This window comes from Anser cygnoides, chromosome 8 (genome assembly GCF_040182565.1).
Source record: "Anser cygnoides isolate HZ-2024a breed goose chromosome 8, Taihu_goose_T2T_genome, whole genome shotgun sequence".
In the NCBI taxonomy this organism is placed as follows: Eukaryota; Metazoa; Chordata; class Aves; order Anseriformes; family Anatidae; genus Anser; species Anser cygnoides.
This window is the reverse complement of record NC_089880.1, coordinates 31,563,709-31,590,167: the sequence shown is the minus strand read 5'-3', so window position 1 is coordinate 31,590,167 and position 26,459 is coordinate 31,563,709. Positions and strand designations below refer to the sequence as shown.

Here is a 26,459-nt window from a genome sequence, read left to right as displayed (position 1 = left end):
TTCTTAGCTCATGATCTTAGTTTGATCTTGAGCAATAAAACGTCCACATAATCTGTATGAGAACCAGCACAAGGTTCTAGTGTGAATCAGGGAATGCGTATCAACGGTAACAGAATCCCAGAGTAAAATAGGGTGGAAGGTACCTCTGGGTCACCTGGTCAAATAAAAAAAAAAACAAAACCAAAAATCTCTGAGGACAGGTGTTACCTGAAAGAAAAGGCTTACCTTATTTTGTTTCCTCCGTCTTGGTTACAAACGGGGAGCAGGTCCATGAGAACTTTGTAGAAGTACCGCAGGGTGAAGTCAATGCCCATCACAGCCACTGAATGTCCCGAAGACATCTGCGCGCTGCGAAGCGAGGAGAAAAAAGCAAAAAGGCTTTAACGGTTGTATTAATTAATATTTTAATTGCTCAGCTCCCTACTTGAACAGGGGACTGGATTCCCTGGCACGTGAACAACCAGCTCAGATCCATCCGTACACGGCTCAGATCCATCCGTACACCAGCTGCCTGCAGAGGAGCGAAGCTCCAGCACCTCTATCAGGCGCTGTTTAACGAGCACTGTGTTAAATGCCTCACGTAGGGAAACTGCATGCTATTACCAGGCCAGCTACCCCTACTAGCGGGAATTCAACACGAGTAATTCAGTGATTAACCTCACATTGTCTCCCACTTGCCTACTGAGTGCCAAGTGACATTTCAATCCCCGTAACGTAACAAATGTTCTGATCCCGTATTTTTCCCCCGGTGCAGGGCAACAATAAACCACAGGAAAAGTGCAGAACCTGAAGTCTCTGTGGATGCTTACAAGCAGAGGCAGCAAGAGCTGCTATGCATTGCAATATCTTGCCCACACTGAAAATGTGCTTGTGTTCCTATTTCTGTGCCTCAGTCCAGGAATATACACAGTTGCCTTGGCAACTGATAAATGAAAGACCACAAGGCAGTCTCAGGCTGATGTACAGAAGCATATTTCTTGCAGCTCTACAAAGGTAAAAAAGTACAACTTTTGCTCAGTCCTATCTTTTTAACTTTCCCCACCATCAGTACAGTAATTGCAAGAGCTCTCCTGGAAGAAGCACAGCCTTGACGTTTGGCTGAAACCATCTGGCTGCTGACAGCTCCAAAGAGAAGTTATATTTCAATTACGCTGTTATTTTTCCATAACTTTCTGTCCCAGAAAGTTCCCATCTTCCCCTCAGGAGACATGTCCGGATGCACATTAATTAAGGTGCAAATCCCCACTGGGAAGTTGGGCATCAGAGCAGCGAGGCCCTGGAACAAAACCCTTCTAATGCAATAACAGAGGAAAAATACCTAATACTTATTACAATTATTTTTGTAAACTGCCTATTTTGCAGCGGCCTATAGTAGCCTGAGGCTGGACTGAATGACCAGGCAATCCCGTCACATTTCTAACAGCCACATTCTCATTGAGCTGGCACGACGAGAGTACGTTACCTCTCCTCCCTGAAGGACGTAAACCATCAGCTCATCCGCAAAGGGCAGGGCGTGCTATTTTGCACATACGTAGGCCTTACACTGGTGACATAGGAGATGCATTTGACATGCTACTTAATCTACTCTTTAAAATAGTTTTATCTCTGAAGATAGGAATAAAAATGTTTAGAAGAGAAGTGAACAGCGCAGCTGGACTGTATGAAGTGGAGGCTGCTGGCAACCCCCTCTGCATATAAAACCAACTCCATTTACTGGACTGAAGTTTGTTTGCTTTTAAAGAGGCACAGTGAAGATGTAGTGAAATTTAATGTAGTCAATTCTAATTTGTAGATTTCTAGATGTAGCTTTAAAAAATGGTATTGAATTTATTTTTAGTATTATCCATCTCAGGAAGAAGGAATGGAAAAAGAGTGACAGTGAAGCAGCACAGACACATTTAACTGTCTGTGACAAGGCATCAAGCTATGAAGTTAGCCCTCTGTCCTAAGAGACAAAAAGTCATGAGGAATGCTGTAAATATTGTAGCTTCATTATTAAGTATTAATTCCTTCTGGTTTACTGATGCAAGCTGTATTAAGCAACTTCTTGCATGAATCTTCTATCCCCAGACTCCAAAAAAGAAGGAAGATACACATAAGATGGCAATGCGAGATAAACTTCAGTTCCAGACAAATTGATGTTGTTGCACAGCTGTTTCTAACAAGTATGTGTATTAACTCCACTGATCCCCTTCCACGCCCCCCTTTTTGGGGGGGAGATTATAACTGCATGTGACTCTAAGCTTCAGAGGTCATATTTACCCAGGAATCACACTCACATCTGCCAGACTTCATTTAACTCTTCCTTAATCATGGTCTAGTAACCCACGCAACCTTTAAGTTTTTAATGCCAACTGAAACATCTCTTACTAGATAAAAATCGGAATTTGGATTAAGAGCACTTCTCGTCTTACAAAAGTGCTTATTTCCCTTGAATAAATCTCTGCAAGAGGCACCACACAGGCATCTGGCTTGATACCGCTCCTGACAAAAAAGAGGCAGATGTTGTGCGGTGGGAAGCCCCGAACAAAGCCAAGATGTGTCCGAGAACTAAAAAACCGTGTCTAAAAGATGCATCCAAGAACTAAAAAACTGAGCTTTGCTGGCTTTGTGATCTGTATCTGTTAGATAGAGCGTGCAAGTAAGCCACGTGCTCAGTGAAAACCTTGGGAGAGCCTCCATGTAAAAACCCAACTGAGTACCAATATTTCTGAATCTTGGGAGCGCTTGTAACAGAAAGCTTCAGTACCTATTCTACCAACCCAACTCCTGTAAGCATCCTAAGTCTCAGAATGAACCACAGCCTTAGGCTGGGGGCCTGGCCAGGAGAGAGGCGAAACACTGAAGGTCTGGTCCTTGAGGAACGGGTCACCTCAGCACTGAGAAGGTTTTCCCAGACAGACAGCCTCCACTTCACGGCAGCAATACTAACTGCACCGAGAATAACGGGAACACCGAGGTTCTCTTCATCAACTTTGAACAAAGAGACATTAGAATGTTCCCTTTTTCCTTTTTCAAATCACAGAAGATGTTAATTATGAAAATGTTCCCTCCCATCTGGCTGTGATGTTCCTTTAGCTATATGTGGTGCTTTAACCCCAAAGGCACAGGCTGCTGCTTTCACTCTGACTTGTTCTCTGCAGTCCTGTAAGTACAGCTCAAGGTTTACGGGCTGCTCCACAAGTTGTTCTTCCTCCTGAACAACTCGCTACAGAAGTGCTAAATTTAAACAGCCCAGGCGAGCAGCTCTCTGAATTTCTGGAGCACAAACAGCTCTTTAAGGAGCAGCCTTGTGGACTCACCTCCACTGGCAGCTCAGCAGACCTGCTTTCACCTATCCCTGTCCGAACATCACCCTGGTACATATGACTTCTGTGTGTGTGTAACTTCAGGAAACTTCCAGAAATTTAGAGATTAGCTGTCTTGATGAGAAAGTAGATCATTCTATTTGACTAGTGACAGAGAGGGAACAGATCACAAACTGCCCAAGGAAGTGGTCCTTCTCCCTCTCCTAGATCTTCATCTTGTACACATGAAATTTCTCCTCATGGTCATCCAGAAGCACATTCTCACCCACCCAATCAATCTTTCATTTATGCTATTATTATTCATATATTAAATAAATAAACCAGAATATAAACTTATTCATATCCCAGGGATTCTTCACAACGTCAATATCCTATTTCCAGTGAATCTACCCAAGGTTAGATTACATTTCATCAAATGCACTTAAAAAACAGGCTGTTTTTCAGTTCTTGAACACACAGGAGTCACCCAGCCTGTTTCAGTCCTACCTAAAACAAATCTTTTCAGAAGATTTTCAGAGTATTCTCACTTGACACAAACCTACAAACACAATTTACCTGGAAGAATGGACTGTGTGACTGATGGTAACGACATAGCCTGCGCCTCCAACATCCAAGTAGGGACCAGTGAAGGTAATTAGTCCTGGATTAGCCACTGCATGCAAGTACCTAAGGGGAGCCAAAAGAAACATTTGCAATTAGTGAAAAACAGTTACTTTAAAAACTTTAAGGCAGTATCCTAGATTTTGCAGAAACACAGACAAGCATTGAATTCTGCACACTGTGAACAACGTGCTGCCAAATTAATGCTTCTTAATATTAACCAAGTACTTAAGCATGACGAGGACCCAGATGTAAAAGAGACTAGCTCAATGAATGGTTCCTCAGTAGACACAACTGCATTTAAAAAAAATAAATCAATTTACTTGTGCATAGAATATGTGTAATGTCATTTTGGACATTTTTCTCCCACAATAACGCATGATGCGGTGTCAGCGGAGTCTCAGACTCTCAAAGGAAATACAATCAAAATCGTGACATCGCAAACAGAGGGGAAAGTACATCCTACCGGCAGAATTCACACATGAAAATCTGGAAAGATGTCAGAAAGCAGTAACAAATCACAATCTTTTAAAACTTATTGTCAATGTAAAATAATCCACAACCCTGTCAAATATCTTCCTACTGCCACAAGAAAATTTCTAAAACATTCTAACTGTTGGAAACGCTTTTATGCATGAAGAAGCTATCACCTGGCTTTTTTCTGCCCCACTGTACTAGCTTGCAAGTTTGTGCTGCTCTGTGCAAGCAGCTGAGCCAACTTGTACTTTATTACTGTTTTGCTTGCATCTTCTTCCCAAAACACTAACATTTGGCCCTATTTAAAAACAAGACACTATCTGATGCTGCATGTGGAGACTTAAAAACGTGGTTTGAGGAAATCAGTGAAGTATGAAAGCAAAAAAACAAAAACAACAAAAAAACAACCAATAATAAAAACAATAAGAAAGGCCTTTAAAATGGAAACCAGGGATTGTAAAGGTACAGTCGGCTCATTTACAACATGAATGCACCCCATTTATCTTGCTACAAAAGAAGAGCAATATTCCACTATCTTATTTGTCAGTAAAACCATAAGCAACAACAAAGAGGAAGAAAACCTAAAGAAAAGGTAATCAAGAACTACGGTAATGATCTTTCAGGGGAAAACGTGGGTCAGGAGAGCTCCAGCGTGGCGATGCCAGGAGCATTCAGAGCCCCCCCCGGACAGCTGGAGGGCCGGGAGCCAGGCTCAGCTCGTGCCTCGCAGCCTTTCATGGGCTTGCTCCGAGTCACAGTGCGGCAGCACCTGGCTGGCTGCTTTCAACAAAGCGCACGTCAAAACACACTCCAGACGGCTCTCATGTCTCAGGCTCTCATTTGTAATGTATACAAATATTTTCCCAAATCAAATGCTAGTGCATAATTAATAGCTCGCAGCCAAGCCAGCGAATTCCTATTTTGAAGCAGTGAAGAACCCGCTGTACACAAACAAACAAGATGACTAAAATATTCACAACCAAAAATGGCACGAGGAGCTGAAAAGACTTCTGAGGGCTGAATTAGCTAATCCCTAAAGGGGATGCTCATTTTCTGAATATTTATATTCCCATCTGCTATAGCAGGGATACGAAACAAACGATCCTTTAAAATAAAATGGTTTGAAATTAGAACCAATAAAGGTTTTAATTAGCTGCATTTAAGCACCTTTTACCCACGATGAAAACATTTCTAGTTAAATAGTTCACAGCTGACCGTAACAAACCCAGACTATGCAATCGATACCAAATATTTTTCTTTATTGCCCTCCCAGATTATCCGAAGCTTTGATAACAGGACCCTAAAACTCACCATTGTCTCCTGGTGGGATCAAATGCTTTGTCCATGAGGGAACCGGGGTAAATTCGGAGCACCCCATTGGGGGTTGCTATGTAACGGCGCACAATATAACTGTTCAGGCTACTCATTTCCATTTGTGTCATCCATTCATCTGTGACGTGACTGGTAGCCATTACTTCATTTCTGACAGAGAACTGCAAAACAAAGGCAGACCTAGCAGGGTTCCTCTAAGACTTGCATGAAAAGATAATAAGCTGCTCGCGGGGTTTCCTAAAGCGCGATCAGAGATCATCTAAACTCAATTACTTGTTTAAAGTCTTCTCACATCAGACGGATCTGGCACATTCCGAGCAAAGGAAAAGCTTATTATAATGAAATATTGTTGTCGTTATCTCTGTGGCTTTCAGCACTTGCTTTTTTAATTCAGGTAAATAAAAATGCTGCTTTGCTCACAGAAAGAAATAGTTTTCTCATTTATATGCCTAGAAACACAAAGGTAATTTCAACTAACAATTTTCTGCAGCTTTATTTTTCCTCACATTCATTTCAATAGCTGCTTATCAACTTTTTTCCACCTCTTGGGGAAGGATGCCCTCCCCTTCCTCTCTCTGCTCCTGTGGGCCTTGATGCCCATGGCCGTCTCTCCAGGCATGGAGATACCACTCTAAACCACAATGCCACTTCAGAGCCCTGCGAGCACCAGGAAATAAATGTTTCAGGTAGTCCCCTCTGGGATGAATGTTGTACAATCCAGCAGGTCGAGTCAGAAGCCCTGGATGGGAGGAAAGCAGGGACAGAAGAGTGGCCAACACCAAGGACATACCTTAAGGCCAGGGTTAGCAATCAGACGCGTGTTGTCGCTGAGGTACGCCGTGTAATGTTCCACCATCCGCTTTGTCTCGGGCTGGCTGAGATGTTCGTAAGGAGAAGAGAAGCTGCCCGCAGAGAGCATTACCGTAGGGCTTTCTAAAAAGAGCAAAATAGTAAAAAAAAAGTTAAGGACAGTGAATTGGACGTATTGCATTGTAAATACATTCATATCATGAAAGGGCTTCTGATGTTGGTGTCCTGTCTGAGGATATATGGAAGGAATTACACCAGCGTGCTCTTTACTCCAGTTTGCTCCTCCACTCTCCCACACGTCAGCAGGAAAAGTACACAGCTTTTTGGGGTAATGAATGGGCTGTGAGTGCGGTGAGGAAATGTGAAGCTCTCCACCCAAACCAGGACACTTATGAGCACAGCTTGTCTCCCTAGGCCCTGTCAAAACTCACTTTGCACAAACATTTCTACAGCGCTGGATACAGTTTTTGACAAAGTACCGATCTCACAGTCATCTAGGCACAGCTCTGGCCCATTGGGCTACGCTGCTTCCAGGATGTAGACAACATATTCTTTGCTTCTGGCAATAGTCTTAATTGAAGAGAAAAAAAAAGTTAATACCAGCTCACTGCATCGGATCTGCTATGCTGCTACCCATACACCTGAAAGGAGATCTTAATGAAAACAAAGAAATGGCTAAATGGGATTTTGGCCATTCAGGACAGTGTAAAGGTGTACAGCAAGGGAAGCCAATACTGGGAAAACAGGCTGGCAGCAGTGGAGTAATTTAATGTCTTACCGTAACATGAATAGAGTTGTGAAGTTTAAAAAAAAAAAAAAGCAGATATTGAAAAAAGGGAAGCCACTGAAGAGTCAGAGATGGAAACGCTCAAAAGGAAACAGAGGAGTAGTGCAACAGCTGGAGGAACCCAACAGTTGTCCTGCATTCACTCAGCGCTACGAAAGCATGGCCCAATGTCAACTATCTGCTTTCGTAAACCCCAAAATGCCACATAAAACAGGCTAAGAATGGAGAGAATGATGCAGCGTCATATGGCAAGTCATATGAAATGCTAAGGGACTTCAACTCTCACACAAGGCAGTGGAGAACATAAATCACAACACAAACTCCCAATTCTGAAGCTAGCTCTCGACCCAACAGACCACGCTAAACGCTCACAAACTACCTTTCTTGTTTCAAACACAGAAGTGACAAAATTAATCCATTTACTCTGATCTCTGTGTGTTATTTGGTAGACTTTAGTGCCCTTGTTCTCAAAGTCTAAACAATTTCTGAATTGTTGGTTTTTGAAAAAAACTACAGGAGTTGGTTTCCCTTAAGAAAAAAAGATTTTGCGATAAGAAGAAATTATTTCTCCATGTTAAGGCTGGCTATGGCAGAGGAAGACACAAGAGGAGCCTTCAGTTCTAGACAATGAACAATCAGAGAATTACAAATACAGAGGAGGGAGCTTACTGATAAATATATAGCTGGCAGGGTTGATTGTCAGAACAGACCAGCAAGTAATTTTTCATTGTACATAACTGCAATACCAGACAGCTTTTTCTTTTTAAAAAGAAAAATCATGATGATGGTACAGGGCTGAAGGTTGAGAACAACATCTTTTCTGAATATTTGACCCATGTAACCCAATTCTCAGTGTGCAATGGTCTCCAGAAGAAAATATTAACTGGAGTAAGTGAAGCGATCTGCTTTTATTCACATTCCTCTAAAACACATCAGTGTACATCCAGCAACCATATGTACTGCAGTCATAACTTATGAACTTCTATTATAGTCCTTCATCTGCTTCCCAGACCAAATATTCTGATATGACTACATTTTGCTTTGCATGAGGTTTTTCCACTTGTCAGCTTAGTACTGTGGTTTTTGGATGTTCTCCATTTATATCTTGTCTTTCTGGATAGAAGACAATCAAGACTAGGCACCACATTAAAGAAAGAAAGAAAAAAAACCACTATTTTAAACAATTGACAGTGATTTCTATAGGTTTGTCAAATTCCTCCATTACTCCTCCAGTCTAATCTCACTTCACTGTTTGTGGCACTGCATTATTGCTAAGAAAACATCACTACTGTCTCTCTAATCCATCATAAGACCTTAAAACCTACAAACAAAAACAGTTAATGCAGAACTTCTTATAAAATAGCACAGATTTTAGCAAAAACACCAAGATTAAGATTTAAATGTAAATGTTAGCAATTTATATAGATATATAAAAGGTATATGTTCTTAGGATGTATTTTGTGCCAACAAACTGCTTTACAGCCAAGAGAACAGCAGTTAGTTTTAAGCTTGGTGAGACATCTTTCACTCTCCCCACTCCACTTTCTGGGAACTTGATCAAGCAGGACTGACAGCGTAGTTACCTCCTGCTCGGATGAGCAGTCCCACTGCATTCACCCACACACGTGCTCTCCAATGAGCAAGTTAGCTGTGACCATTGAAGAGCAAAAAAGCCACGTAAGGCTGATTTTCTAATCAGCCTTGGAGGAAAAAAAAGTCTCTCCAGAGGACAGTATTTCCAGCGTTTTGTGAGAAGAGATTTACTTTCTGCTGCCCCGCTCCCCAGCAGCATCATGACCTCAAGAAGGACTACGAGAGCTTTACCTAAGGTTGCCAGCTGCTTGAAGTGCAGGCAGGCGTTGGGCTGGCCCAGCAGATCCAGTCGATGATACAGGAGCTTGCTGCTGGGGACAGTGTTGAGATTCTTAAGCTGCTTAACGGGTATTTCTGGTTGTATCACCACGACACACAGAATAAAGGAGGTGTCCTGGACCTGCAAAACACAGACAAGTCAGTAATACCTTCCCCTCCACTGCCTAGACAGCAGTGATTTCTAACACCGGGTCATGGATACTTATTGAAGGGTCATTAACAGAGAGGCTCCAAGCTCACATGATAAAAACACACTGGCATTCGCATTAGGAAGAATACTGGCAACTTAACTCCAGAGAATAACATTTTATCATTGCCACACTTAATTGTGTGCTGCATGTGCCACACGCTTTCATGGTTTGCATATCTATCTATATTTTTTTAAGCACCCTCCAGTACTTCAGACTAGCAAAACTTGGAGCTGCCCAGCTGCCCTGTATGGGTGTTTGATATTTAATGTGGCATTACAACATTAGACAACCTCTTCTGCGAATTTCTGTTACCCAATGACAGGTTTAATCTCTTAAAGTTGCTCAGCTTAATCTTTAAAGTTTTATTTAACTTAATACTGTGAAATGATCCACAGGCACCCTCTTAAGCTTGCTGGCACATAGAAGCAGCCAATTATTTCTGGCATCAGTAAAATTCACCTGGATTAAATTTAATTTTAGGTTCCATTTTAACCCCAAGGTCAAGATTAGTGTTCAGATATGTTCAAAAACTGAACTGAAGAAATGAAGACGGCTGTTAGAAGCTCTGTTAAAGCTCTTACAACTGGTAACATAGCCTGTTGCATATACATTGTACTCAGCTTCAAGGAAAGCTGTTATATAACTAATGTTAATAAGAAAAGTGTTAAATTACAGCAAACATCATTAACGGCTTCTGATATAATTCTGCAATGAGATAGTATCAGAGTGAGAAGCTGACATTTTCCCTATTAAATTAATTAATGAATAACACCACTCTGCTCCAAACATAACAACAGTAATAAACAAAAGAATGACTTAACGCCATACAGTGCCTCAGCCCTGTTTTTGTACTTGGCCTCCTTACACATCACTCAGCACGCAGTATGCTCTTCAGCCCCGCACAGATTTACTTCCATTGGGAACGCAGGGCACAGTCACCCTGTAACTGTACATCACGTCTTAGGAAATGGGTGCCATCATGAAGAAAGAGCACACACATGTCCATACAGACATGTCTCTAAAGTTTACATGGTAACAAACGTGAAACTGTAATTTCACTCATTCTTTACTAAAAAAACAAATTCATGCAGTTTGAGTAACTGAAACCTTTCATGCCTTAACAGTAACGTTTCGTGCTTCACTATATTCAATATGTTAATCTACTCTTCAATACTTTAACTTACTTGATGCCAACATGCAACAGTGTCACTTTAAGCACTTACCATTTTCCAGGCATAGCTGACATTGTAGGCTTCTTTCCCAATTTCTCTCAGTTTGTTTACATGCCAAGACAGTGAGGAGTTCACAGGAACCGTAATGATCTGACTGCCCAGGGGAATGCTACATTGGCAAAAACAACATCCAACGCTTTATTAAACACAGAGAAAGCTCCTAAGCAGTATGCTTATAAAACATATCACAAGATATGAAGAGGTCAACTGTTACCTGTCTTCAATGAACAGAAAAATTGTTTGCTGAAAGTGTACTTGTGTACCACCACATTTTGAGTCAAAGCTGTCTTTTCCAACAAAAGAAAAAAGAAGCCTTTCAATTTCTGTTCTGTACATTCATATAGCACATGACCACAACTCATCTTTTCCTGGCACACTATTAATACTGGAATGGTCCTCATTTAGTATCACTTTAAATTTAAACTAGGAAAGGCAAGGCAGACTTGAAATTAGATGTAATTTCCAGAATCAGCAAGGTTTACATTTACATATATCGTGTTGTATCTTTGTCTATGCTTCCTGGCAAGAAATGTTGAATTTCATGCCTGAAGACGAGAACTAGTCTACTTTAGCAACATGCCAGTTCTTAAGAAGGAAGTGAAGTATAAGATTTGCAATGTTGGTCATAAAAGTGAAATTTCTCCAAAGTCTATCAGACATAGAGGGAAAGAAGGTGAAGGAAGTTCACCCCCTCAAAAAAAAAAATCTTACATGATTAAGACTAGGAGATACCCAATTACAGCTGTAAGCACAGTAATGCAAGGTAACGGACACAATGAAAGTCCTGTATTAATGATCATGTTAATGAGAATTCATTTACTCATTTGGATTTGCATTCCGGATCGCTTACCTCAGGATGTTCTGCCGCACCAGCTCAAATTTCGGAATGTTCTCATAATGTATAATATCTGTGTGGAGCGGTGGCTCAGACAGCAGGTAGGGCCTGGTGAGGGATGGGTGCATCAGAGTGTATCCTAAAAAATAAAGACAAAGACATGCACTAAATGCATTAAGATAACGAAGCCCAGAATGAATGTTTATAGGGAAAAAAGAAAAACAATACAGTAACTACATACAGGTGCTGCTCAAATTGTACATATTAATAGAAGTGAACAAGCAATATTATCATCAAAGAAGTTGCAAAGTAAAAACTACTGAAGTTGCCAACAAAAGACAGCTCAAAGAACCAAGCAATAAAAAACAATTCGGGAACAGAAGAAAACAGTTGACAAAGGTATGCACCAGTTTTGCCTTTTGCCCTACACACAGGAACACGTAACAACAATTTCAGCAGCAATAAACATTTCCACATCAAAACTCCAATACTGAAATTTCGTGTCATGAATCCACCTACAGCCTCTAGCTGGCTGGCAACTCTCATGCAAAACTAACCAAACACCACACAATCCTCTAATAAACATTACCATTCAATATTTATAGACAATTTAGATACATGAGAATTAAGCATTTACTTTTGATAGCTAATGACCTCAGTGGGAGTAAGATTATTTTAACCAAAAAGTTACCTTTGTTATCGATGAGAAACGTGTAGGAACCCAAGGAGTCCTGGTAATAGGTGACATCTTCCAAGATATATGCAAGATTAACATCTACTCCAACAATCCCCAGCAGCAGGTTTCCAAAGTAACATGGTTTACTTACAGTCATTATCAGGCCTTAGAATGATAGAAATAACAGAAAAACATCAGCAATCTCCAGTTAATTTCTGGCAGAGGTAACAGCATGTGCTTTATCATTTCAAAATGTTATGCAGTTAAATTTCATACAGTATTACATGCTGAAATATGGGAAAAAAATGGTGTACCTATGGGGAAGCTGAGCAGGTCATCTGTTGTGTCTGGCTGTTTTTAGCTACTCTCACCAGTTATTTTTTGTTGCTGATAGTGACCTAAGGTACATTTAATCAATTTATTAAAATACACAGAACATGTAATGTTTTGGGTTTGTTGATTTTTTTTTTGTCAGCCTACAAATGAATGCCTTACAAATAAGAATCATTCACATGAAAAGCCAAGATACTATTTTGTTCCTTCAATGCTATCATTTAAGGCAACTGCAAAAAAGGAGGAAGGAGGAAGGGAGACAGAGAATTCACACCTGTAAAGCAACAACAGGGATGAATTATTGCTCATCTAATTGCATATTCAGAATATTAAACCTCCTCTGCTTAACTAAATCCCAATATAGACACTGTACTGGGAATTATACCTGTAATTACACGATCGTTTGAGAAGCATCTCTTGTGCCTGAGGTAGGAACTTTAGGTAATACCTTACTGCTCCTACTTTCTGTGCCATTGCTATTTAGAAACTCTTCCTTCAAACCAATCTACAATTTATTTGCATGCATAAATACTGAAGCGTACTTAAAAGCTTATGTAAGCACAACTTTCTCTGTTGCACCATTTCTAATCCTTCTGATGCTCACATTTTCCATTATACTTGGATATGGCTTTGTGAGAGAATAATAATAAAGCTTAATTACAGAGGTTAGGAAACACAGCAAGAAACAAGCACTCTGACTCAGAGCAGATTTACTCGGGAATGGTCTTAAATTTGTTTTGGGACTCAAAACCTAAACTCAGGCACCTTTGAAAACCATTCAACATAACCCCTAACTACTAGGTAATAGCCAACACTAAGAATAAGCAAGGTCTTGAATGAACACATACAGAATTTGTACATTGTCATAGCAATATAAAATCACCAGTGTGATTTCCTTACATCATCGTCATGTCTTTCACCTCTCTTTACAGAAAGTCCTAGAGATATGTCAGGTGAGCTACCCAAGGCCAAGCAGGGGTAAACCCTACAGCTCTGACCTCTCAGGTACATACACTGATAGCCATCACTGACATCCATCAATGCCTACTCCTTGATTCTCTCCATTATCTGGCTGTAGGAGTGAAATCAGATGAAGTTGAACACACTGTGTTTGGTAACGTGGCATCGAGTTTTAAGGTAAAAGGGCAGATCCACGCACTTTCCACCACGTCAACACAAATTAGCCACTGATGGGAGAACCAGGCTGCAGACATCCGCTGCACTAAAGTATTCTTCAGGATGCAATCACAGTCTAGGGAAAAACTGACAGCAGGCTTCCACTAAATTCGATGTATGCCTTGCTGCCAGACTGCTCGGGGCCACGGACAGCTGGCTGTCAGGGCAGCCCAGCTCTGCTGAAGCTAGAGGAAGAGCTAAGGACAGCACATTTTGGACAGCATTTAATAATCTCTTTATGCCATTGTTAAGCTGGTTGCCTTCCCTCTCTTGCCAGGGGTCTGACTGCCAGTGCCTGGCATCTCCATCTTCACAGACAGGACAGAAAAAAGGAAATTGCAGCAGCAACGATGGCTCAAAAGTCATGTGCATGGCTCCAGAGCAGAGGAGGAAAGGGAGGCTCAGGTGATGATAAGTTTTCTCTCTTCCACTGTGGGAAACTATGCAATCCTCTGAGTCTACTGTAAGATCTCAAGCCATATGCAAGTATTGAAATAATGAACCCTGCAATGGTGCAGCATGGTTGTGGGCGTCACTTCAACGTGACACGATTGCTTTGCTCAATTAGAAAGAATTTCTCTCCACGGATTAAATTCAGGGATGCTATATATATATATATATATATTCACATACATGAGAACAAATTCACCCCTGAGAATCCAACCTAAATCTATCTACCTCCATGTCCCATTACCCCTTTTTTCATAACTAGATTTTCTGCAGATAACAAGCCTATGGGCATGAAAGGCTAATTTTACATCTGCCTTGGAAACATGCCCAGAAGCATCACCTTACAAGACTACAGCATATTTGGGAATACGTAAGCAAAAGGGAACCTAATCTCTTAGATTTTTATACCCAGTTTCAATGTAAGCACTTACCATCTCCCATTTCATCCGAGAAAGGCAGACTGAAGACTGCCTCATCTATCATTCGGTTCGGGAGGTTGGTATAGAATCGACCAACTGTAGTTTCCAGGTTACTCAGCTGGTTTAGGACCATCATGCTGCCCTTGATCACCGGCAGGGCTGTTCGATCTGGCACCCCGTACTTCACCGAGTTCTGCTCTGCCAAGTCTCGCAGGAAGGCCAGTTCTTTCAAACCTGTCACTCCCTCTGAAACCAAGAAATATAAGGAAGGAGATAAAAGAAGCTTACTGTCCATCAAGAATTGTGCATCCTACTCTAAAGCGCCATAAATACAAGCAAGTAATTAGCGAGTACAAAATGTAACAAGGTTACTTCTCACATACTCTGACATACAGCACACAAAAATTCAACACGCTGTTCATACCACCACTTTAAACAAAGATTTCTTTTAACAAAGACTTATGTGACCTATAAATCCACAGGACGGCTCTTTGTTCTCCACTGGTGACTAGTCCACGTAAAGAACCCGGAGCATATTATACGCCCCTGGAGATAACAGGCTTTGTTCTTTAGCTTAAACATTAAAGCCTCACGTTTTACATAAGTCCCAGGCTCAATTCCTGCAAGCAAATCAAAGACTTTTGTACATATTAGGACTCAAATGAGTATTTAAACGTACAGCAAAATGATATATTAGCTTAAGCATTAGTTTCCTTGGCTAGAGTCTGTGTGCCATTTTCAGTAATGCAACATGTAGCCTACTTAGTGAAGAGCTTTGCTGGAAAACGGAGGAAGCCAAACTGAGCGGGTGATCTTCATATTTATCTTCACTCTCAAGTTAGGTCCTAAGTTATCAAAGCACTTCAGGTTGTTTGATGTTACATTCATGCTCACTGGCTAACAGCTCCAATGTAAGTCACATGTACGCTCATTTTGTGGGAGCAAGAAACACTGGCAACGCCAGGAAGGTTTACAGTTGCAATAGTTATCAAATTTAATTCAGTCTGATTACCACTAGACATTCTAGGCAAAAATCTTTTGTATCCTGAGCAGCTGCACTTTGATATACAAGCATATAGTGGCACAGGGTTTTATACATTAAAGAGGCAACATCTGGATATGGCCTGGGGATTACACGGACCAAAATCCATTAACAAACTGCTCCCAACAGGGCGTGGAATTACACTCGGATGAGCTTAATAAACTGGCTGTGCTATGAAAGGGAATTTCCATCCACTGGAAGGAGAACATTTCTCACCATTCATAAGCGCGTAAGTGAGAATCATTACTGAGTTGTTGAGAAAACTATTTTCTTCGTTGATGACGCGTAGAGTAGCCTTTTTATCATCTTCTGAGGAATCTTTCGATGTGATCCCAGCCGAGAGATAAATTATGACCATATCAGTATCTAAAACGGATATAGCAGAAGGTGCATTAGAGTTTTAACTCAGTAAAGTATTGTGGTAAGAGTTCTTACATCTGTTTGCAAATATATACTGCCAACAGCTTCATTTGTAAGATCCACAGGAATCTACAGTGTATAAACATGCTGGAGCCTTATGAATTACATCTTTCGTTATTAAATGTCCATTCACACCATTTAGCAAACCCCTGGTTGGTTTGGTGCCTCCCAGCTACCCAGAAGGAACACTGATGGGGTTTGCAGAGCAGACCCCACCGACACAGTCTGGCCTGGCTGCAACCAGGCAGGAGCACAAAGCGTGCTGCAGAGGTTTTTGTGACTCCGTGGACAGGACTTAACAAAAGCAAAAAGCCCGCAAGTTTCACCTGCTGAGCCCTGCTCTTCTCGTGCACTTCTGCAGAGCTGTGTGCCTTGCAGGACAGCATCTGAGCTTTTCCTACAAGAGAAGTGCGTGGTGCTGTCCTGGCTGTGGCTGCTGCCCGCCCCATGCAGGGGTCCAGCACCGCTGCTGCGGGGCCCCCACCCTGCACTGGCACGGCGCTGCTGCTCTTCAGCCACCGACAGGCAGCGCGGGAGCTGAGGATGCCAGGGGACGAAGGGCACCTTACCTTTCCTGCGGTGTAGGTCAGAGCGTAATGCCTGAGAAGCGCAACGCAACGCGCAGCCCTTCATCTCCGGCTCACTTTGCATGAAGCTGAACATGTTTTTCAAGCCGATTATGTTCTATGCGAACGGCCTGCCTCGAAGCCTTTGAACATGCAAATCCCGGTCTTTGCTTACACGCAATCTGATTTCATCATCTCAGTGTTAGAAGTGTTTTATGCATATAATTAAGACACTTGTAGTGATCATGCAACACCACATAATCTGAAGCACATGAGGCTTGTTGGTTGCACGCCAACTTTGTTGTCCCATCTGTTATCTCTTATTTTTTAAGTAGTTATGAATATTGACCTGTATATTTTGTCCTCCTGACTTGAGAAGACCTTCAGCCAGAACTGGGTTATGACACAAACGACTATGAGGAGCTGTTTATTTGCGGGGAATTTCTGCTGTATTTTTTAAGAAGCTAAAGCCAGAAATAAAAGCAAAGCCAGATATTAATACAGCTTTAGCTGTATTTAAGGAAAACCATTCATCTGTTTCCCAGACTACAGCACAGATATTTTATATCGCAGCCTGGGCACGGTGCTTTTAACACTTTTTTAACATATATGTTTGATTTAACATATCTATCTGTGTGTATACACACACACATATAGACAGACTACCTATTTGCCTAGAGTTTTCAAGGAGTGTTGGCTCTCAGGGACAGCATTTTCTTACACTTTGGGATGAAGGTCTGCTGAGCAGGACTCAGTAGGAACTGGCACAAGGCAGGAAATTCTGACGTGTTCAGCAGCACAATTCCTCCATCACATACCAGTAGTTCCCTTCTAATTTTTCCAATGCGAATTCAATAGCAAGGTTGTATCTCAATAGCTTCCCTGACGCACCCACACATTGTTCTTCAGGAACAGGATGTTAGAAAATTAACATTCAAATGAATAATGCTTTTTCTAGCTTTATTTTATGTTTTCGAAGATAAAAAGATTATTTATAAGAAAACGAATCATGGTTTATAAACATCCTCTTCTCAAATCTATTGTGTCTCACCCTACGAATTCTGAAGCTTGCTACATTCATATTAGATCTTCAAAGATCTTTTACTTAGAGAAAACCAAAATCCATAGTATTTACCTTGTGTTTTAATTTTACATACTTCTGCTCCCAAATAATTGCTCTAAATGAAACCTAGTAAAAATGTGTTCTTCCACATTAGTGAAGAGGACGCCAAAACCTTCTCATCCTAATACACAAACAATGCCAAGCAGAAAGGTACGTAGGAGGATGTTGTAAGATTCACAGACAATGTTCTTGGAATAACTACCCATGACTAATACGTCTTATCCCAGCCAGCTTCAGCAGCCATAGATTTTTTTTTCTCTCTAGAAAGTTGCACCCCTTTCATCATTTTGCCAGAGGATGGTAAAAACCTGCCCTTGACAACCCTGTCTTTCAGCTAAGCAATGTACAGACAGATAAATGCTTCATTTTATCTATGGCCTAAAGCTCAGAAGTTGAATGAACCTTTAATAGCAAAAGCACCATTTTACAAACTGAGGGAAAGTGACCCGAAATAGGAGCACATTTCCTTAGTCTTTCAAAAGCACTTTCATCCCTGGGGTTTTCTTTTTAACCTTCTTCCGTTCTGTACAGCAATCTGAGCTGCTGCCCTCCAGGACAATGAAAAATTTGCAATCGTCTGAGCAGGCCCAGGCCCAGGCTATGGGATCTGCGTTACATAAACAAATTGGCTAAAATGACAGAGATGAGGCTGCCCCCTCCACCCTGCCACGGCCCTGACAGTGCTACTTGACTCCCGCGAGCACTCGAGCACAGCCTTAAGAGCTGCCTTTCCTTGGCTTCCTGGTAAGCAAGCGTGCCACTCGATTTCACATCCACCTTTTCCACATCTTTCACCACGTCCCCATTACAAAAAAACACACAAAATAAAACAGTTTGGGGAATGGGAAGGAGAAAGCCCATTATGCATACACCAAACTTCAGGAGGATATTAGATGAAGAAAAAATTTGGCCAGGCCAACCTCAGATTCCATAAAATATCATCCATAACTGGTATTCTGAAAACACCCTTTTCCCTGAGAAGTAAGGACCACATCCTAGGATTCCAGTAAGGGAATTACCCGCATGCATACATTTTAGCAATATGCCAGTGAACCTGCAGCAACAGCAATTTCCATTGAAAGGACCCCTGCATACCTCCGGGACATAATTCTGTTATCAGCAATGCACTCCTGCAATTTCATATTATAGCTTAAATGAGAGGAAAGTCAGCAAGTCGAATAACTTTAAAAGGAATGGCGACATTCAACAGCCATTTGTGAAGATTTCAGATCAAGTAAATGCTATTTAATAAAAGCCATGAGTATATTTGGGTGGGGGGTGGATATTCCAGACACTACATTCCTTTGGCCTCTGTCAAAGTGAGAATCTCAAAAAAATATAACTGCAAGCCTCAGAAATAATCAGGATTACACAACAAGAGACTTACTTCCTTGGATTTTCGTGCCATTGTTTGTATTTCGTATCAACTGGAAAGCCTTTTGAAATCCTACTGCATGCTGTGTAGGGCTGTCAGATGACTTTATACTGCTAACGAAGGTGGACATCTTCCTTTTTGTCTCACTAGTGGCAGGAGACAGAAACGTCTTATAGCACTGATCCAGCGAGCAGGTTCTTACTGTGTCTGCCACGGTTAACACAGAGATCTTAAAAGAGAAGAAACTATATTGGATTACCTTACCATTTATAATTCCTTACATACCAATATAGAAAACACAATGATAAGCCAACTGAAGAGATTTGGTGGATTTAAATTCGATTGTTAAGAAATAAATGCTTGAGGCATAAATCCATCAAATTTGAAAAGGATTAGACTTATGGTGATTTCAAGAAAAAGAGACTTCGGTCTTTGTTTCTCAGATGAAGTCAGCTCTGCTCTGTTCAGGGCACAAACCTAAGCAGACTGGAGATATCTGAAAACAAAATCAGTGGAGAGCATTTCCAGGAAATCCTTGGGTGTCTATAGAAATGTGGAGGGTGCACAGAAAATGAAAAAAAGAAAACCCTCTACAGAATTTTCACAGAAGTGTTATGATTTTTTTAAAATGTTTTAATCAAAGCGACCCAAATCTACCACCCATTTTTATCCTGTAAATAAGTTAAGGCATGTAGTGGTAACACTTGCATTAATATACATACAACATACCAATCTAATTAAATGAGTGGCATACTTTATTCTAAATTATGACTGATGCAAGAAAGTCACAGAATAAAGCAGCAATTATTTACTCGTTTAACAGGTTCCGTAACCACTGAGCTACTGACCAAGTAATCTCTCTCTCAAATGCATTTTCTTCATTACAGGTCTGTATTCAGACAAATATGTTTGACACTTAAATTTAAGTACTATTAATTCTGGTTAACTGTAAGCATTATTATACTGCATTAAAACTCTCTAAAAGCAAAGAAGTTAGAGGTGTTTTTTCTATACTATTTACTTAAGGCAAAGATTGTAACCAGTAATTCTTCAGTGTAATTTGACTAAAACTCCCTTCCAACTAGGAAAACAAGCAGCAAGAACAAGCAAGGTCCCACTAACAGAGAATTACTGAAAGTGGAGACAAAACTGGGGACTGCTTGTGGACTTGTAGAAGCACCTTTTGTGCCCGTGTTGTAATTCCTACTTCAAAAAAAAAGATGGGTTAAGTGACTTTCTCAATGTCAAGTTGAATGTATATGGTAGAACAAGAAATACAATACAGATTTCTTGGCCCTCTGCTTTATCCTTTTCTTGCTGGTATCACGGCTGTCTGGGAATCTTCCAAACACTAATTACATTTCAGATCGCTCCAGTATAACAGCAGAATAAATCATTTCCATTTTCCCAGGCAAGAGGACAGCTTCAGAGGCAAAATGAGTCACTCAAAGCAACACTTCAGTCGTCAAGCTCCGAGCATGGTTCCAATTGCCTACTGAATCTCACTGCTGACCATCACCTAAAGTCTCTGCCAAGATCGATAGCCTTTAAGGATTACTCAGAAACAAGATTTTGCCTTCAATCAGTGGATTTCATTTTTTTCAGCCTCTGGATCCCCAAATGCTTCCTCCACAGTAACACGGGCTTCCAAAAGTGAGTTTGATTCTTCATCACCCATGAGAAGCAGACCACAGATCTCCATGAATCCATGGACCACAAGTTAAAAACACTGCTTGGGCTGAAAACATCAAGCATGGCTGAAACCAGCAGAACCATGGTCATCACTTACAGAAAGCTCACCTTATCGTGTTCATCTATAGAGCTCAGAATAACCTGAGCAGCATCTTTGGCGATCTGAAGCTGTGTCTCAGTGACCGAAGCCCCGTGGTCCACAATGACGACGATATGCTTGGACTGAGGTCGGACAGTAGAAACGTAGACGGGCCTGCAGGAGAACGGAACGCAAAGCACTGCCGTGAGTCATCATTTCCACTAAGATGTTTACAAGTGAAAATAGTCAAGAACTAAAAACAAAAACAGCCCCACGTAGAAACAGTAACTTACAAAAGGAATTTCTGATTTTATAGAACTTCTACCAGGAAAGACCAGCTGGGAATCCAGACCTAAAGAAAAGGCCCTTGCTTTCACTCCCTCTGACTTTAACCCAAGTCAGGTGTCAGATCCTTCTCCCTCTAGCACAGCAGCTGCTTCCAGCTAGAAATAAAAAATTTTGCTGAAGCAGTGGCAGTGTTTGGGACTACTGTTCACAGCAGGCTTTGGACTGAGCACGATAAGCACGAATTGTTTAATGATAACTGTTGGGTGCCGGGAACATTACTCACATGGAAAGGTAAGTGCAATGGTGGGTATTTGCTGGTTACATGACAAGTAAAAACCTGTGCAGCTGTGCAGAGTTGTATTAGCATAGGGAGCTTGGTTTATTTTAATAAGAGAAGGCTTCTGGCCAAGAAAAGTTTTTCTCTTGGAGCCCTGGAGGATTTCACACGGGTTGTGCTCCACATCCCCTCGGGTATGCGCAGCTCTGAGCCGCATGGCCCACCTGTGTCAAACCTGGGTCAGGGCTCAGTGCTGCCACGCGTCTGTTTGTGCTAACATCAAAAAACATATTTTCAGTGAAGCGCTGCTCAGGTATAGTGCAATATTGTGAGGTATGTGAGAAAGATTTCACGAGCTCTCTCGCCAAGGTTTCAACCTGGAAGAAATTAGGAGGATCTTCAGCAAGAAGGAAGGGGAAAAAAAAAGATAGGCCCCTTTTTCCTCTTTAGTCCAGACCCAAAAACTACTTAAGAGTCAAGTGTGAGCTCTGGAACCTAAATTCTGTTATATTAAAGACAACCACAGCAATCGTATCAACAGATAAAGAAATGCAGAAGGTTTTAGACAAGACACTGCAGTATACAAGTGGCACAAATCTGTTCTTAATTGTAGAACAGCCTGCAGCTCTACAGTGGTATTAATACCTAGAACTTAAATAGTGCATTTGATCTTCAAAGCACTTAGTATTAACTAATTAATCTGTCCAAACTATCCTGTAAGGTAAATATTAGCAGAAAAATAATATCTCTAATTTATCCATGGAGAAGCTAAGACCAAGATTAGGTGATACGTATGAAATCGCCAATGGTTTTAGTGTCAAAGTTCTGATGGAGACTCGGGTACTCCCAGCTCTCACGTCTTCAGACCGCACCTTTCCAAGACTACAGGAAACTTAATCAAGCCCAGACGCTTCAAGCTTTGATGATACATAGAAGATAGCAGCAGTAAACATCTGATTGCTCAACACTGTCGAGAAACCAAAGTGCTGCTCAGCTTCTGTGCATTCAACTCTGTGGAAATGTACTTGGATGGGCTAATGCTTCCCCCGCGCAGATTGATTAGCTGGTACAATTAGCTAACTTGTGACCTAATAGTGACTAAAGCTGCTGCACTTTCTCAGAAGAATCCACCCTTCAGTCTTGATCAATCCCCATAGCGTTGACAGCAAACGCCAGGGGTAAAATACCACACTGCAAGTGCTCTGCTGCATGCCTACAGATAGAACAGGCAAGTTATTACCCTGAATAAGAAAATCATGTCACCATTTGATCCTTTTTTCCTACAATTTTCTCAGTAGAAACAGAAAGCGTCCACTATTGCTGCTTCCCTGCTACCCACGACGTGCCACTTGAACCTCGGGGGGAGGTTCCAGAAGCGCTCCTGTGGCCTTTCCCATCTGTTATCTCCAGCCCCCTTCCCCAAAGCGATGCACCTGCCTCAGCAGCAGAGTACGTGCTTACTGCTTTGCTAATAGGGGTCAAGTATGAGTCAAACACAAACCAAATTTTGCCTGTGGGCTGACCTTCAATTTACAGGTTACTGCTCTGTACAGCTTGTTTGATTTGAGAGAGGCGAGGAACCTGTTGGCAACTGTATTGTACTCTACAGTTTCTTTTTCTTAAGTGAAATCTAGCACTTTAAAAACAAACCTAAGGAAACCAAGGGACCCCAGCAGAAGTTACTCAGGAATGTTGTTGTCTTGGAAAAGCAAAACACTGGAAAGAAATCAGTACTCGGGGAATGCAATTTTTGTGCTTTGCTCCCCAAACGGTAAGGAGTCGAGTCGTACCTGCTGCGGTGTTCGTAGCTGCCTTTGCACCGGAACTTGTGGGCTGGGAAAACGGTGAAAATGCCTTCTTCTGAGCTGAAATACTGCCATTTAATTCCCGGGTTTGACTTCAGATTATCAGCAAGAACTGGAAGTTGGACAGGAAAAATGACAAATGAAGAAGAGTTATGAAGGGAGGTCAAACTTGGAGCCATGTTTAATGAAAGGCCTCTCTCATATGTACTTGGAGAAGAATAACCAGGGTCCCAAGCAGCTCGGTTTGAGGACTGCTAGAGCTTCATGTCTGATTTGCAAACAGTTGAAGTCTTTTAGAAACCTAACATAAGACTTGATAGATTTTATTTAATGGGATGAGTGTTTCTGAACCTCTGAAGCATAACTGCGACGAAAGAAGCCAAGGCAGAAGCAAAGAAGGAAGAGATTAAGGCAACTATATATAACATATATGCAAACATACATTTACACATAAACACAATGTCCATATGGAATTTTCATAAAGGAAAAGAAATGTTTAAAAGTAGTATGTTCTTTACACTGAAATAACTCCAAAATACAAAATAGGTTTGCAGCTTACAGCCCCGTAACCCAAGCTACTAACATCACCTGTTTAAAAATGTCTACATGAACATTTGGCAAAAATAGTTTTACAAACAAATGTGGATCAATGAAAACCTCACCAAACAAATAGCTGAAAGGGTTAAAGAACAGGGAGAATCTTTCTTTGTTCATCATGCTCTCATTTGTGAAGGGTAGACAGGTACAACTGCCACTCTCAGGGCTGAAGAATTTCTTCAAGTTTCTCATTATCCCCATGCCATAATTGACAGGGCTGCAGGCTCTCATGTTGCTTGTTAGGAGAAATAACCACTTTTCAGGAAAATCACAGCATCTCCCCTGGGGGTTATGCAGCAGCCATCCTGTCCAAGTGCTGCCTGGCAGCTGGTGGCTCCATGCTGGTTCCACCAAACTCACCACGAGCATCACCACCAGGTTCCCATTTTCAAAATCGAAGCAGAGAAAGAATGAAGGTAACATTCATTCTTAGCAGCTACACAGTGACTTTCCTCCAAATCTCTCAAAGTCCTCTGTGCCAGGTGATTATTAATTACTCAGTGTATGGATAAAAGCTATGAATAAAGAAGGTACGTGGCACGTTTCCAGGTGGTGTGGTCAAGCACGAACCGAGTTCAGAACGTAACTGGGGAGCACAGATCTCAAACCCTCTTGTAGTTTATAGACCACATTCATTCTTCTTAAAATGCGCTTACCTTCCCTTTCAAATAATCTTTAAGAAAGCGCTACTTAACACCCACAAAGTCACTCGAAAGCTCTAGCTCAGCAGCATTAACAAAACCGCCTGCATCAGTAAAAACACAAAGCACCGCCAAAACCAACGACCAAGTAAAGCAGCTTCCCCGGGGCTGAGACCGTTCACGCTAACAACTTGAAGATATTTAAATCACACTGAACGAACGGCTTGTAAGGATATCGCAGAAATCATGAGCACCGAGAGCCCAGGTCAGGAGAACCAGCTTTGAGTTGCTGGCTGCAGAGGTGGCACTGGGCTCTGCCCTGCGGTGACACAGGGATGTCCCCGCTGCCACCTCCGCTGCTCCCCACAGGCCTGGCGAGGGGACAGGGACAGCGCTCACCAAAGCCATCGCCAGCTTTGCCACACGGGTGACATTAGGCAGCCGTGGGCTTGCTGAGTCCCTTAGAGTGAGAGCAAAATGCTCCCAGGAGAGAGGGAAGGGAAAGTCACTAGCACGGGAGGCCCACACCGCTCACCGACACAGCGCAAGCAGGACTGTATTCTACCTAGGGGAAGTCATCTCTGCTGCTGCAAGCTGAAAACAAAACTCAAAGGTTTGAATTCTGTAATTTTCATCTAACAATTAAATGCACCTTATAGCTCTAAATGTGCTAAAAAGAAAAAAACAAAACACGTTTCTTGTCATTGCTCCCGTCATGTTTTTTGATTGAGGGACTTGGCAGGACTGGCGGAGGGAGCCCTGCTGCGCCGCTCTTCACCTTTCCTTGAGCAGTTCACTTCTGGCACTCCCCTTTGGGCTGCCACTGAAAATAGGCCAGACAGCTTCATTCTCCTGGATCTCATTCATTATCAAATACCCCAATATTTGGGTTGGAAACCACCGCAGGGCACATTTCAAACCCTAACCAGATGTTCTACAACAAACTACGCAGGCAGCCCCAGTGTAAGTTCCCATCCTCAGCAGTTTAGCACCTTCTCGAGTTTCCCAGGCTGGCTGTGGCCCCGACGTTCTCCCAGCATTCAGCTCAGTGCAATTACCCCATAAAAACCACTATCTCTCCCCCCCCCATCACCCTGTGCTGCAGTTGTTTGCATTTCCACTGTGCCTGTGAGCCCGTGGCTGCATCACGCTGGCCTCTGCCCAAAGCGGCAGCTTTGCACGATCTTCACTCCGAAGAAGCTGCTGTCTTATGAGATGAGGAAGAGGACCCAGGAAGAAACAGAAGAACAAGGCTCCAAATCCCCACAAGGATGTCAAAAGCTCGTTTCTCTGCCCCTGCGCGCAGGTAACATCAACCTGGTGATGCTCTAGGGAGCACGAATCATTTTTCCACTTCATTTTCACACTTTCAAAGAAAGCATCCGTGATCTTGCAAACAAAAGTCAAACTCATTTGCAAATGTTTTTTTGTTTCACTCTTGCTCTCTACTAAATTTCTCTCAAGTCCTTGTGCTGGTGTCACACTTGAGACGATGCCAGTTTATCGGTGCCATTGCTGTTTTGTAAAAAAGCAGGTTTTTGTCACGGACAAGTAGTTTCTGTGTGGCAGGGACACAAAGCTGTGTGAAATTTTAATACTGCCAAATCAGAAATTTTAAGAAAAAAATCACTTTCCATTACAAATGAAGTAAACCTAAAACCACACCGAATTTCTAGCTTTTATAGCTAGGCCTACCAGCAATTCCTCTCCCCAGTCCCCTCCTGAGTGCACCCATCCTCTTTTCCTCTCCAAAATCCTGTCTGGAAAGCCGGTATGTGTTTCAAGCTCATCTAAGGTGTTTCAGCCTCGTCCTCCACGCATGGGAGCACGATGCTTGGCCACAGCCGTGGGGATCCAGGGAAGCATCTGGTAGCCTTTTATTAAGCTGCAAAGAAACACTTAAGGGGGAAAAACCAACAACACAGCACCACCTCCCCAAAAGCACCAAAACCTTGGAAATATATAGACGCAGTTCATAAATACATCAAAATGTAATCGATTTTAAACAACACTGCCTCTCAGCATCACCTGACAATGTTTTATTTTCTGAAAGACT

General features: G+C 41.9%; 1 protein-coding gene across 3 annotated transcripts in view; it reads right to left on the bottom strand.

The window, feature by feature from the left end:
• CACHD1 (cache domain containing 1) overlaps window positions 1–26,459 on the bottom strand; it is a 102,794-nt gene that overhangs the window by 12,183 nt on the left and 64,152 nt on the right. For all 3 annotated transcript variants that reach the window (XM_048062248.2, XM_048062250.2, XM_048062249.2), the window contains 13 exons: window positions 23,151–23,277; window positions 20,825–20,969; window positions 19,037–19,253; window positions 15,757–15,906; window positions 14,511–14,744; window positions 12,136–12,285; window positions 11,460–11,583; window positions 10,601–10,718; window positions 9,139–9,307; window positions 6,508–6,650; window positions 5,697–5,878; window positions 3,864–3,974; window positions 226–348 (listed from right to left, as the gene is read on the bottom strand). In XM_048062248.2, the coding sequence (XP_047918205.1) occupies window positions 226–348; window positions 3,864–3,974; window positions 5,697–5,878; window positions 6,508–6,650; window positions 9,139–9,307; window positions 10,601–10,718; window positions 11,460–11,583; window positions 12,136–12,285; window positions 14,511–14,744; window positions 15,757–15,906; window positions 19,037–19,253; window positions 20,825–20,969; window positions 23,151–23,277 (1,993 nt within the window). The remainder of the gene's footprint in view (window positions 1–225; window positions 349–3,863; window positions 3,975–5,696; window positions 5,879–6,507; window positions 6,651–9,138; window positions 9,308–10,600; window positions 10,719–11,459; window positions 11,584–12,135; window positions 12,286–14,510; window positions 14,745–15,756; window positions 15,907–19,036; window positions 19,254–20,824; window positions 20,970–23,150; window positions 23,278–26,459) is intronic.